The 14,761-nt window shown below is 38.0% G+C and overlaps 1 protein-coding gene across 3 annotated transcripts in view; it reads right to left on the bottom strand.

The window, feature by feature from the left end:
* LOC122798611 (GATA zinc finger domain-containing protein 4-like) overlaps nt 1-14,761 on the bottom strand; it is a 403,508-nt gene that overhangs the window by 71,472 nt on the left and 317,275 nt on the right. The window contains exon 5 of one of the 3 annotated variants that reach the window (XM_044067689.1): nt 8,690-8,733. The exons of 1 other annotated variant lie outside the window; for it this stretch is intronic. In XM_044067689.1, coding sequence (XP_043923624.1) covers nt 8,719-8,733 — 15 coding nt within the window. In that variant the 3' untranslated portion in view covers nt 8,690-8,718. The remainder of the gene's footprint in view (nt 1-8,689; nt 8,734-14,761) is intronic. One more of the 3 variants, XM_044067690.1, reaches the window with a different exon arrangement.

Raw genomic sequence — 14,761 nt, 5'->3', positions numbered from 1 at the left:
AAATAAGCCGAAAGGCAGATCAAGCTGCAGGCAGGGGAGGGCATAGGTTTAAATGAAGTTATTTCTGTAAAATCCCTGTTAATTAAGAGAGCTAGGGACAAAAGGCTATGTTAAATATTTCCATGAAGTTAGGAAATCTTATTTTTAGTGCAGTAAATATGGTTTCAGATGTTTATAAATGTTTTTTAAGCTGTATTTAAAAAAAGGGGGGGGGGTTATGCCTTTAAATGCGTGTGGCTGTGATGTCATTAACACATTGGGCTACAAATGTTGGACTTAATAGAAGGCATGTATTCTGATGAAGTCCCCATTCTGAGGGGATGAAAGTGCTTAATAAATATTTTTTAAACATTTTTATGTCTCAATAAAACGTTTGATACCTTTGGAAGGTTGTGGAGAGTTTTGATTGCAACACAGTGATTTTATTATTTTATTTTTGTTTTGGTTGTCACTGGGGTTGTTGTTTAAACAGTTTTAACATTCATTACTTAGCAGAAACACTGGTTTAAGTGGGATGCTGCCGTTCAACCCAGAGGTTAGGAGCACATAGGGGTTATGGGTTGAACGACAGCGTCCAACTTAAACTGGTGCTGAAATCTTCTTCTTCTATCAGCTTTTCCTGGTTAGGGGTCATCACAGCAGATCACCTCTCTGCTCATGATTGGCAGTGGAGTTTTACGGAGTAGAGTTGCCAGCCCGGCGCCTAACCTTCCACAGAAGGCACACACAAGCACGCACTCACGATTAGGGCCAATTTAGAGTATCCAATCCACTTACCGCATGTCTTTAGGATGTGGGAGGAAACCGGAGCACCCAGAGGAAACTCATGCGACCACAGGGAGGACATGCAGACTCTGTACAGAAGGCACCCCAGCTGAGGATCGAACCAGAGAACCTCTTGCTGTGAGGCAGCAAAGCAACCGCTGCACCACTGCGGCTGCCCTACTTAAACCAGTGCTGAAATCTAAAAGAATAAATAGAAATAGAAATGAAAATAAAAACAATAGTAATATTTAAATAAAAATAACAAATAGTTTTAGATTTTAGTGAGATTTATGTGTTTCTACTAAGCAATGGATGCTATTTGCAATCTAATTGTATTTGCATGTGTTTTTATTTGCCTTTCTCTTTAAATGGGCATTGGTATCTGATTGAATGTGTTGTTTTTTGGAGGGTTTCTAAGCAATGTGATTGGACAGTTCGTATATTTTTATGACTATACTGCTTTTTTAGTTAGAATTGTTGTCCGATGAAGCAATATTAATTATTGCAAAAGTGCTCACCTTTTAATAAGCCCATTTGTTTGTCTTTTAATTACCCGTGTTCCTTCTGCCTAGTGGGGACTTTTGTGTATTTCTACAGTTTTTGTGGCTTGTTGTTTGCTGCTTGGATTTCTTGTTGATATGTTGAATTTTTGCATAAACTATCTTTCATGGTAATTATTTTAGGGAACCTTATGTCTAGCAGTTACCTTCCATTTGATAGTTCCATTTATAACTGTTGTTTTACAGTTTTTTTTTGTGAATCGTATTTTGCATCCAAGCTGTTCAAATTCTCTGTCACATTTCAGTTGGAGGTGGTCAATAGATGGTAGTTTGAAAAGTTAGACTACAAATGTCAAGTTTTGTGAAGTATTTCAAGAGGGTGTTACGAATGGCTGAGCTGATGCAGAGGTGATGTGATACACCCCACATTGTACGCCCACCCCTCAAGTGTCACCATGTTGCCACATTAGGAGGGAGGAGAGGCAGATAGGGCATAACAAGAAAAAAAACTTCAGAATGATGACATCCAAGATTTCCAGGACTCCCTTAGATTCCATGACCAGCCCCAGGTAGCATCAGAAGTCTTGGGGATTGGGAGTGGCTGGTAGACCTGGAATGGATATGGGGTACTAGGGTAGGAAGGCAGTAAGATGATGCAAGGATCCAAAAAATAAACATATTAAGTTTTATCAGATTTATCTACATTTGTTAAAAACAAATTTTTGAAAAATGTGTTGACAGTTTTAATTAACCGATTATTATATTATTGTACAGGGATGTACTCTTTAACCATGTGTAATTTTGTTATAATATTTTCAAGGTAGTCATATTAGGGACCCTCTTATCTAGCTGTTGCGTGCTGTTGCTGTAATTCATTTGTAAGTGAATATTCTTAGTAATTTTCATAAATCACATATTTGGATCTGAGTTGCACAAACTCAGTTTCATGGCTCATGTGGTGGTAGCTGACAACTAGTATGTTAAAACTGAGCTCAAAATGTTAACTTTTGACAGAGTTATGGTGATTTGGTTAAAATGATGTTAAAAGGTACGTTTTACATGTTTTATAAGCTTTCTTGTATCTACAGTGTCCATGGTTGGTAACTGTTTTTGTTTCTGGACTCTGTTTTTATCATTTGTATTTTCTGCCTTTTTAAAAAAATATCCTAAAGTTGACGCAAAGTCTTCTTCCGGCACAGGTTAGAATTAATAGCGAGAAAACTTTCTGCCAGTGAGATACTAAATGTTATGAGGCAGCAGGGATCTGTCATGGAATTTAAAGACTAGGTGCCTTGCACTAGGTTTCTGTCATACATGGAGCTTAGTTGTTGCGCATGTAGCTAGCAATCTGTTTGGTCATATTTACTTGCCAACTTTTTTATAATTAGAAATCAATGGTGGGGTGGGGGAAGAGCTTCAACATCAGAAGGTGCAGGGAATACAGAGTCCCAAGTAGATACTATTTATGTTTAGATTTAATGCACCACAATGAATAAACCAGGCAGTGATAGGGTTTTCTGTGGTAGATTACCATTGAATAATTCAGAGTAAACCTAGCGAGATTATTGTGGCTGACATACTGACACTGACTTAGAAATGCAGTTATTGAAAGACGTGAGAAAGAGAGGCTGGCCAGAGCTGAAAATCATCAGCCAGGAAGTACATTCAGACATACTTTTCCTTCAGAGAAGATCCAAATTATATCCAGTGCTTAATGTTTAAGACCGGCAACACTATTATATGTAGCCAGCTAAGGCAAAAGGATATTAGACAGTATGCATGAATGATATGCTGGTTTTGTAAAATGAGAAGATGTTCAAGAGATGAAAAATGTATTGGTGAGGAATTTCAGTACAGATAGAGAAAGCAGTACAAAAAATATATGTAACGTACTGTAACAGCAATCCAGAACAAGAAGACATTTTAACTAAAATCTCCTTGTTTTTCCTGGTGGTGATGAGCATGGACAACCACAGAGCTAAGTGAGCATAATTTGTTCTAGTTAAAACATGCTTTGCACTTAGTCTGTGCACATTTCTATTATTCTAAGTACTCTGAACTAATTAGATGAATATGTAGTATTAACGGCAATGTGATAAGAACAGCAATTTAATTTCTTTTACCTCAAGGTATGCTTGTTATTCTTATATCAGATAAGGAGCTGTAATTTAAGGTTAACCAAATTAAAAATTTATAAATGCATTGGAATTTAAACATGTAACTGTGAAGTCAAGATATCCATGGTCTAATGCAAGGATAAAATGAACCGTGTAAACAATGAAAAACCTAATGAAAAGAACATGCTAGCAGTAGCTTTGAGGCTTGCTATCTTGCGGTTTTGGAATATAGAAATACTCCATTATGGAATATTAATTTCCGACCAGTTCATTTACTACCAAGGAGAAGATTAAGGAGAGAATTGCTGACACCCATGGCTTTAGTAATGCCAGAGAATCATTGCAAAGTAAAGGAGATGCTAGAAAGAAATCAACAGATACATGCATTCTGGGAAACTCTGAATTAGAGAGAGCAAATGTAGTGAGAATCCAGCATCCTGTCCCATTTTAGGATCAACTGCATGATGCTCTCGTAATCTGTTCAGCAGGAGAAGATGGTTACATGTACCGAATAAAACAAAGACACCCCATCTTAAGACAATACTGTCTAGTTCAGATAGTCTGATACAAGCTAAAAAAGCTCTGTGACCTGGCAGTTAGTGTAGAATGGCAGTTAGAGCAGAAGAAGCAGCTTAGAGCTTTCACTGAAATGCTGAAAAGCTGCTTCCTGTAGCAAAGGTATATGGTTTCATTTCTTCCACCTCTATTTGCCTACTGAGTAACACTGAGCAAGTTATTTAATGAGCCAGTACAGCTGGAGAAACCCCTGAAAAGAGGATACTTGTGCCCAGTGGGCTTACACAGGTAATAAATGTATATGAAAAAAAATCAGAATGGCACAGCAGTACAAAAGATAATATGTAGCTACGTGAGAGTAATATCTTACATGTAGAAGGTGTCCCTACCTTATTTTCCCCAGTGTCAGAGAAACCAGAACTGTCCCATAAGTAAGTTTGCAACTCCAGAAAGAATAATACTATTAAATATTCTGGATTTAAAAGACCATTAAAGAAAGCACAACAGTGAAGAAATATGGGCAGCCTCAGAGCCGATCATATTTCTAAAGATTGAAAGTCTACAGTCTTTGAACTGTCTCATCACCATCCTCCTCCTCCTCCTCCTCAACCCCCTTTTCTCTATTTTCTACATGGGGTTGGGGTGTCGTGTTAACTGTCACCGTCTCTCTCTCTATTCAGTGCCACACTCCTGCCTTCTTCAACACTCATGCCTGATTGTTGCTGGTCTTCTCTCACGCAATCCATCCACCTCTTTACTGGATGCTCTCATTTCGTCTTTTCGTCTTTCTATTTGTCCCAAATCTTCACCAGATTGTCTTCTGCTTTTCTGCACATGTGTCTGAATCACTGTAATCTGTTCTCTTTTACCTTTTCAGCAACTGGAGCTACTTTGGCTTCTGCTTTGATGTCCTCATTGCTTCATCTGTCCCACAGTGTATGTCCTACCATCCATCTCAGGTACTTCATCTCCATCACCTCTAGCTTCTTTAATTGCTCTGTTTTTACTGCCCAGGTTTCGGTACCATACAGTAGTACTGGTTACACCACTGTTTTGTGCCACTTACTTTTCAGCTTATTTGGCATTCTTCTGTCACAGACTACACCTGACACCCTGTGCCAAGTGGCTGCAGCCCCTCTGATTCTAGCCTTGACCTCCCCATTCAGACTTCCCTTCTCCTCAACTACCCTACCAGATATCTGAAGTTGTTAATCTGTTCCACTATCTTCCCTTCTACCTCACTTCTCAGCTTCTTTTGATTTCCCCAATTTGCTGCCATTACCACTGTGTTATCTGTACTTAGTTTCATCCCATGTGTTTTCAGTTTTGCATTCCATTCCCCTGTCCTTTGATGTAATTCTTGCTCAGAGTCTGCCAGTAATGCCACATCATCTACATACAGCAACTTTGTTGATCTGTCCCCTCCGACCTGTTTGCTAATGTAGTCCACCACCAGTATGAACAGCATTGGGCTGAAAGCTGAACCCTGATGCACACCCAGTCCCACTGGGAAACCCTCTATTAGCCCTAACACTGTTCATACTTGAGTCATTGGGTCCTTGTACATAGTCTGCACTAATTCTACCAATGTTTTTGGGACTTCAACCCACCACAGGAAGGCCCAAATCAGCTTTTTTGGACCCAATGATATACTTTTTCCAAGTCTAAGAATGCCCAGTTGGACTATTTCCTCATATCTAACTTCTTCTGAACTATCTGTCTCACTGCAAACATCAGGTCAATTGTGCAGCATCTTGATCTGAATCTGAACTACTCATCTCCAGTCTTACATTATACTACTCTGTGTATTTGTCAATCACCCTTTCCAGAGCTTACATGGCAGTGTGATAGGAGTATTATACCTCTGTACTACCCACAGTTTATTTTTTTATTTATTTTTTCATTTAAGTTTGATAACTGGGGAAGTCCACTGGGCCAAGAAGAGCCTGTTTTCAGTGGAGGCCTGGGGAGAAAACCTCCACAATAATTTCAAGTTACATTTCACATGTTACAAAAGGACATAGTTCATACAGCTAATTAAACATTTACAGATAAGCTCCATGATATTTGCAATTGGCTTGTCACAATGTTACATAAATGAAGAGACATAATAGACATAATTCAATACAGAAATTTCAGCATTTACATAAAGTGAATATTTTTGTTATAAACTCAATTGTAGGTTTAACATTTCAAAATATATAGCTACTAGCCATTAGTAGGTTAGGAAAATATTATGCATGGAGAGTGTAATAGTATAATTGAGATTGGAGAGTACAGTACAATAGATATTAGACAGAAAATTAGTGTTTGGTAGGGGAGGGATTGTTTTGGGCGAGATAAAGTAATAGTAGGAGTAGTTGGATGAGTCAGTGCAAGGTGGAATGGGGGTTTAAGTTGGAGTGTGGTAAGGGCATTCCCATTTGGAAGAAGGATGAGAGAGTAGCTGAGATTTGAAATGTGTATGGTTAGGTAGGTTGCGTAGATGTGTGGGGATAGAGTTCCACTGTTTAGCTAAGGAGTGGGACAGCAGTAGATGGCCAGGAGGTCATGCAGGTTTGTGGACCTGAAGGAGATTTTGGTTTTTGGATCTGAGTTATGAATATCTCCTTTGTTTTTGAGCACACTGGCATGAGTATGCTTATTCTCCAGTCATGTGGGATATGCCTTCTTTCCATATTGCTATGAGTACCCTCAGGAGCCATTTCTCTCTTATCTCACCCAGCATATTTATCATAACTGAGCTCATCTAAGCCTGCTGCTTTCCCGGACTTCATTTTCCTTAGTGTTGCTCTTACTTCTTCAAGGGTGGGCTTATTCTCTCCTTTCGTCACAGGCTGTGTCTGTGACAGTGCAGATTCTGTGGGATTTTCTTCATTCCAAAGCTGCTGGAAGTGCTCCTTCCATCTGCTCTTGATGTCCTGTGGACTAGTGAGCAGGTTGTTGCTGGCATCCCTTATGAAGGGTGTCTGACTATATTCTTTATCTTTCTGTCTTTGCCTTGCAACCTGATAGAGTTTCTTTGTGCCACCTACTGAGTCACTTTCCAGAAGCTGTTAGAGTGCCTCTAATGCCTTGTTCTTTGCTATTACAGCATCTCTCTGCGCCTCTTTGTTAGCCAACCAGTATTCCTTCCTAGTCTGGTCTGTCTTTTCTATCTCCCACTTTATCCTGCATACCTTCTTTCTTTTGATGACTTCCTGGATTTCTGCAGTCCACTACCAGATTCCTTAAGTACTTTATTTCCATACCTGGCTCATCCACATGTTTGTTCTGTAATCCCTACACCTGCTGTTTTGAGAGACTGTCATTCTTCTTCTTCAGCGCCACCTAGTTCCACTTCTTGAGGTGCTAGAGCCCTGCATAATTCCTTGAACTGTTGTGCTTTCTCTACAGTTACCTTCCTGATCTTCATCCTGGTCTCTCTTGACCTTAGAGCCATCTCTGACCAGTGTTTGCAGCTGAGTATGGCAACTAGTGGTTTATGCTGTGGGCCAACTATTTCCCTGGGGATGACTTTTCATTTACTGATTCTAACCCCCTGCCCTTTCCTTACTAGGAGGAAGTTTAACTGAGTTGTATGTTGGACACTCTTGTACGTGATTTTGTGACTGAATCTCTTGCTGAACCATGTGTTGGCCACCATCAAGCCATTTGCTAGACAGAATTCTAGAATGGAATCTCCTTGTTTATTCCTGTTGCCCCACCCATGTGGACCTAGACAGTCCTCATATCCTGTTCTGTGTGTCCCGATACGTGAATCCAGGTCACCCAATACCAGCACCATTTCACATTGTTCTGCTTTATCTACTAAGTATTGTGTTTTCCTCACTATCACAACCCTGTTGTGGGACATACGGTGACGTTATGAATATTGCCCTATCATTATACTGGAGTCTGACTGCCATGTTACTAATTCTAATGACAGCCCTCACTGGCTTATGAAGTCTCTCCTTCACAATTCCCATACCATTTCTAGCCTGTCCTCGTTCTGAGTAGCAGACTCTGGATCCCAAGCAAGTGGCTTTACTGCACTGCCCTTCCACATTGTTTCCTGGATAAATAGGCTATCTAGCCACCTCCTCCTATTTGTAGTCTGTCCATGAACTTACATTGAGTGTAGCAATTCTTAGTTCATGTTTGGCAGGTTTTACAAACAGCTTTCGATCAACAAAGCTATCCCAGGTAACGCACACTGGCTAACAAGGCACTGGCCAGCAAGTAGCGTATTGACCCAGGGCTGCTGGGCTTTAGGATGGGCACACACTGAGGAAAAGGGGCACATATACTCCTCCTGCCATTAGCATAAGTCCCTGGCATAGGTTGGAATAGGCTGGATGCTCAATCCACTTATCAACTTCAAATTTGTCAACATGACCGAGTCAGATAGAGTCATATTTTACACCATTGAGTGGCTGGACTTGCTACAGCATGCAGTCTGTGATCCATGCTCTCCTACCTTGAGGAACTACGCACCACAGTAGATGCAAAAAGTAGTAACAAGGGTATGTATGTATGTATGTATGTATGTATGTATGTATGTATATCATGATATGTACCATTAACTATTAGAGAATCCACAGACAGAAAACACATACCATGTGGTACAGTAACATCAGTTCTACAGTGTTTGAATTTTCATTGAATATCCTGAGAGAAATTACAAAATATGACAAGCAGCACCACTGTAATAAATACGTTGGTGAGTAGAAAAAAACAGTATACTGTAGGACTCCAATAATTCCCATATAATCAACAAATTGTTATAAAAATACATGTCTGGTTTGGTACCTTACATGGTGATTATGTTTTCCAATCATTTATTTAGTCAGTTTCTGAAAAGGAAAACATGAAAAAGAATGCATTAAGAAGTTTAGAATAGTGATGGTCTCAGCTACATTCTAGTGATTACATTACAATGACAGGGATGTACAGTGCATGCCTAATACATTCATGTCACAACCAGAGGGACATATACATCTAAAGACTTCATATTACAATGAGAGGGATGTACAGTGTACGCCTAATACATTCATGAAACAACCAGAGGGATATATACATCTAAAGACTTCATATTACAATGAGAGGGATGTACAGTGTACGCCTAATACATTCATGTCACAACCAGAGGGACATATACATCTAAAGACTTCATATTACAACGAGAGGGATGTAGACACCTAATACATTCATGTCACAACCAGAGGGATGTATACATCTAAAGACTTCATATTACAATGAGAGGGATGTACAGTGTACGCCTAATACATTCATGTCACAACCAGAGGGATGTATACATCTAAAGACTTCATATTACAATGAGAGGGATGTACAGTGTACGCCTAATACATTCATGTCACAACCAGAGGGACATATACATCTAAAGACTTCATATTACAACGAGAGGGATGTAGACACCTAATACATTCATGTCACAACCCGAGGGATGTATACATCTAAAGACTTCATATTACAATGAGAGGGATGTACAGTGTATGCCTAATACATTCATGTCACAACCAGAGGGATGTATACATCTAAAGACTTCATATTACAATGAGAGGGATGTACAGTGTACGCCTAATACATTCATGTCACAACCAGAGGGATATATACATCTAAAGACTTCATATTACAATGAGAGGGATGTATACACCTAATACATTCATGTCACAACCAGAGGGATATATACATCTAAAGACTTCATATTACAACGAGAGGGATGTATACACCTAATACATTCATGTCACAACCAGAGGGATATATACATCTAAAGACTTCATATTACAACGAGAGGGGTGTATACACCTAATACATTCATGTCACAACCAGAGGGATATATACATCTAAAGACTTCATATTACAATGAGAGGGATGTATACACCTAATACGTTCATGTTACAACCAGAGGGATATATACGCCTAATACGTTCATGTCAACCAGAGGGATATATACACCTAATACGTTCATGTTACAACCAGAGGGATATATACACCTAATATGTTCATGTCACAACCAGAGGGATATATACATCTAAAGACTTCATATTACAATGAGAGGGATGTACAGTGTACACCTAATACATTCATGTCACAACCAGAGGGATATATACATCTAAAGACTTCATATTACAACAAGAGGGATGTATACACCTAATACATTCATGTTACAACCAGAGGGATATATACATCTAAAGACTTCATATTACAACGAGAGGGGTGTATACACCTAATACATTCATGTCACAACCAGAGGGATATGTACATCTAAAGACTTCATATTACAACGAGAGGGATGTATACGCCTAATACATTCATGTCACAACCAGAGGGATATATACATCTAAAGACTTCATATTACAACGAGAGGGATGTATACACCTAATACATTCATGTCACAACCAGAAGGATATATACATCTAAAGACTTCATATTACAACGAGAGGGATGTATACACCTAATATGTTCATGTCACAACCAGAGGGATATATACATCTAAAGACTTCATATTACAACGAGAAGGATGTATACACCTAATACGTTCATGTCACAACCAGAGGGATATATACATCTAAAGACTTCATATTACAACGAGAGGGATGTATACACCTAATACGTTCATGTCACAACCAGAGGGATATATACATCTAAAGACTTCATATTACGAGAGGGATGTATACACCTAATACGTTCATGTCACAACCAGAGGGATATATACATCTAAAGACTTCATATTACAACGAGAGGATGTATGCACCTAATACGTTCATGTCACAACCAGAGGGATATATACATCTAAAGACTTCATATTACAACGAGAGGGATGTATACACCTAATACGTTCATGTCACAACCAGAGGGATATATACATCTAAAGACTTCATATTACAATGAGAGGGATGTATACAGCTAATATGTTCATGTCACAACCAGAGGGATATGTACATCTAAAGACTTCATATTACAACAAGAGGGATGTATACACCTAATAAGTTCATGTTACAACCAGAGGGATATATACATCTAAAGACTTCACATTGCAATGAGAGGGATGTAGACACCTAATACATTCATGTCACAACCAGAGGGATATGTACATCTAAAGACTTCATATTATGAGAGGGATGTATACACCTAATACATTCATGTCACAACCAGTGGGATATATACATCTAAAGACTTTATATTACAACGAGAGGGATGTATGCACCTAATACGTTCATGTCACAACCAGAGGGATATATACATCTAAAGACTTCATATTACGAGAGGGATGTATACAGCTAATATGTTCATGTTACAACCAGAGATATATGTACATCTAAAGACTTCATATTACAACGAGAGGGATGTATACACCTAATACGTTCATGTCACAACCACAGGGATATATACATCTAAAGACTTCATATTACAACGAGAGGGATGTATACACCTAATATGTTCATGTTACAACCAGTGGGATATGTACATCTAAAGACTTCATATTACAACGAGAGGGATGTATACACCTAATAAGTTCATGTTACAACCAGAGGGATATGTACATCTAAAGACTTCATATTACAATAAGAGGGATGTATACAGCTAATACATTCATGTTACACCCAGAGGGATATATACATCTAAAGACTTCATATTACAGCGAGAGATGTGTATACACCTAATACATTCATGTTACAACCAGAGGGATACATACATCTGAAGACTTCATATTACAACAAAAGGGATGTATACACCTACAGAATTTAAGTTACAACCAGAGGAATCTATATACCTAATGAATTCATGTTACAACCACAGGGATATATACATCTGATGACTTTCTATTCCGACCACAGGGATGCATACACCTAATGAATTCATGTTACAACCAGAGGGATGTTTATATCTAATGAATTCATGTTACAACCACAGGGAAGTATACACCTAATAATTTCATACTACAACCAGAGGATGTTTGTACCTAATGAATTCATGTTACAACCAGAGGGATGCATACACCAAATTAATTCTTATTACAACCAGAAAGATGTATACACATAATGAGTTCATTTTACAACCAGAGGAATGCATACACCTAATGGATCCCTATTACAACCAGAGTGATGCATACACCTAATGACTTCTTATTGCAACCAGTGGGACCCATCACCTAATTAATTTGTATTACAGTGACAGAGATGTTTATACCTAATGAATTCATGTTACAACTACAGGATTTATACACCTAATGAATTCATGTTATAACCAGAGGGATGTACACATCTAAGGAATTCATATTACCAGCCAGAGGATAATTAAACCTAATAAATTCATATTATAACCAGAGGATGTCTATACCTAATGAATTCATACTATAGCCAGAGTGATATCTACACCCAATTAATTCATATTACAATCAGAGGGATGTATACACTTAATAAATTAATGTTGCAACCAGAGGTACATATACATGTAATGAATTCAAGTTACAACCAGAGGGACATATACACCTAGCGAATTCATGCTACAACCAGAGCAACCCATACACCTAATTAATTCATATAACCAGGAGGATGCATAGACTTGATTAATTCATATTACCAGAGGATGTTTGTATCTAATGAATTCATTTTAGAACCAGAAGTATGTATACACCTAATGAATTCATACTACAACCGCACAATGTTTGCACCTAATGAATTCATGTTATAACCAGAGGAATATTTATTGCAACCAGTGGGACCCATCACCTAATGAATTTGTATTACAGTGACAGAGATGTTTATACCTAATGAATTCATGTTACAACTACAGGATTTATACACCTAATGAATTCATGTTACAACCAGAGGGATGTATACACCTAATGAATTCATGTTATAACCAGAGGGTAGTATACACCTAATGAATTCAAGCTATAACCAGAGGGACATATACACCTAATGAATTCATATTACAGCCATAAAGATGAATAAACCTAATGAATTCATATTAAAATCAGAGGATGTTTGTACCTAATGAATTCATGTTACAGCCAGGAGGTGTATACGTCTAATGAATTCATATTACAACCAGAGAGATGTATACACCTAATGAGTTCATATTCCAAGCTCAGGGGCATATATACCTAATGAATTTATGCCACAACCACAGGGATGCATACAACTAATAAATTCATGTTACAACCACAGGGATGTTTATACCTATACATAATGACTTCATGTTGCAACCAGAGAGATGTATACATCTAATGATTTCATATTCCAACCACAGGGACATATACACCTAATAAACTTATGTTACAGCCGTTGGGATGCATACAACTAATGTATTCATATTACAGCCAGAGGGATGCATACACCTAACAAATTCATGTTACAGCTGGAGGGATGCATACACCTAATGAATTCATGTTACAACCAGAGGGATGTTTACACCTAATGAATTCATGTTACAGCCAGATGGATATACACACCTAATGAATTCATGTTACAACCAGATGGATATACACACCTAATGAATTCATGTTACAACCAGAAGGAAGTATACACCCAATATCTTCCTATTACAAACAGAAGGATGCATAGACCTAAGGAATTCATGTTACAACCAGAAGGATGTTTATACCTAATGAATTCATGTTACAACTGCAGAATATATACACCTAATAAATTCATGTTTCAACCAGAGGGAAGTACACATCTAAAGATTTCATGTTCCAACTACAGGGACAAATACCTATGTATGTCACAACCAGAGGGATGCATGCACCAAATAAATTCATGTTACAACCAGCGGGATACATACACATAATGAATTCATGCTATGACCAGAGGAATACATACATCTAATAAATTCATGTTACAGTCAGGGGGATACATACACCTAATGAATTCATGTTATAACCAGAGGGATGTATAGACCTAATGATTTCATGTTCCAACCACAGGGGCACATACCTAATGAATGTATATCACAACCAGAGGGATGCATACACCTAATAAATTCATGTTACAACCAGAGGGATGTTAATACCTATACAAAATGAATTCATGTTACAACCAGATAGATGTATACACCTAATGAATTCATGTTAACAACCAGTTGGATATACACACCTAATGAATTCATGTTACAACCAGAAGGATGTATACTTTATTTATTTATGTATTTATTTATTTTATTTTACATTTGTTGACCGGGCTAGTCTAGCTGGATACAAGTCCATTTTCAGTAGAGGCTCGGGGAGAAAAGCTCCATAACATTGAAAAAAAGAGAAGAAACTTGTACCCAATAATAAGCACTTCAAAAGCAATGCTAGTAGGACAGACAACAAAAAATAGAAGAGGTGAACAAATTATAAACAAAGGAATACAACTAGAGATATAAAGCCTTTGGAGTCCTGATATCACAAGATATAACATGTTGAAAGAATTACAAAGAGAACTATCATTAAATATAAGAATATTACTGTTTTTTTTTTTTTTTTTTTTTGTAGTTCAGTGGAGTTGGTGAAGTTAAAGTAGTAAGCTAGTACTGAAGTAATGTAGTGAAGAAGTTGAGGTCAAAAGAACAGGTGAGTAACTGGTGGCAATAAAAGTTTCAGTCAGGGTTAATACAAGGGCAGAGCCATTGGGATTTAAGGAAGATTTTTAGATGCTTTTTGAAAGTGGGTGTAGAGGTAAGAGATGTAAGTTCGCTTGGAAGCTTGTTCCAAATAGGTCCAATTGACTTGGAGAACAAACAGTCCGCAGCTTTGTTGTGGGATTTATGGTAGGCTGTTAGGAGCTTAGTAGCTGAGCGCAGTGAAGAGAGGTTTTTATAAGGGCTGATAAGAGTACAGAGTATGGTAGTATTAGAAGGTTGAAAGAAGATTTT

The sequence above is a fragment of the Protopterus annectens genome, chromosome 3.part1 (assembly GCF_019279795.1).
Source record: "Protopterus annectens isolate FY-2018-M chromosome 3.part1, PAN1.0, whole genome shotgun sequence".
In the NCBI taxonomy this organism is placed as follows: domain Eukaryota; kingdom Metazoa; phylum Chordata; order Ceratodontiformes; family Protopteridae; genus Protopterus; species Protopterus annectens.
Note: the sequence above shows the minus strand (reverse complement) of the source record. Positions and strands in the feature narration are given on the sequence as shown.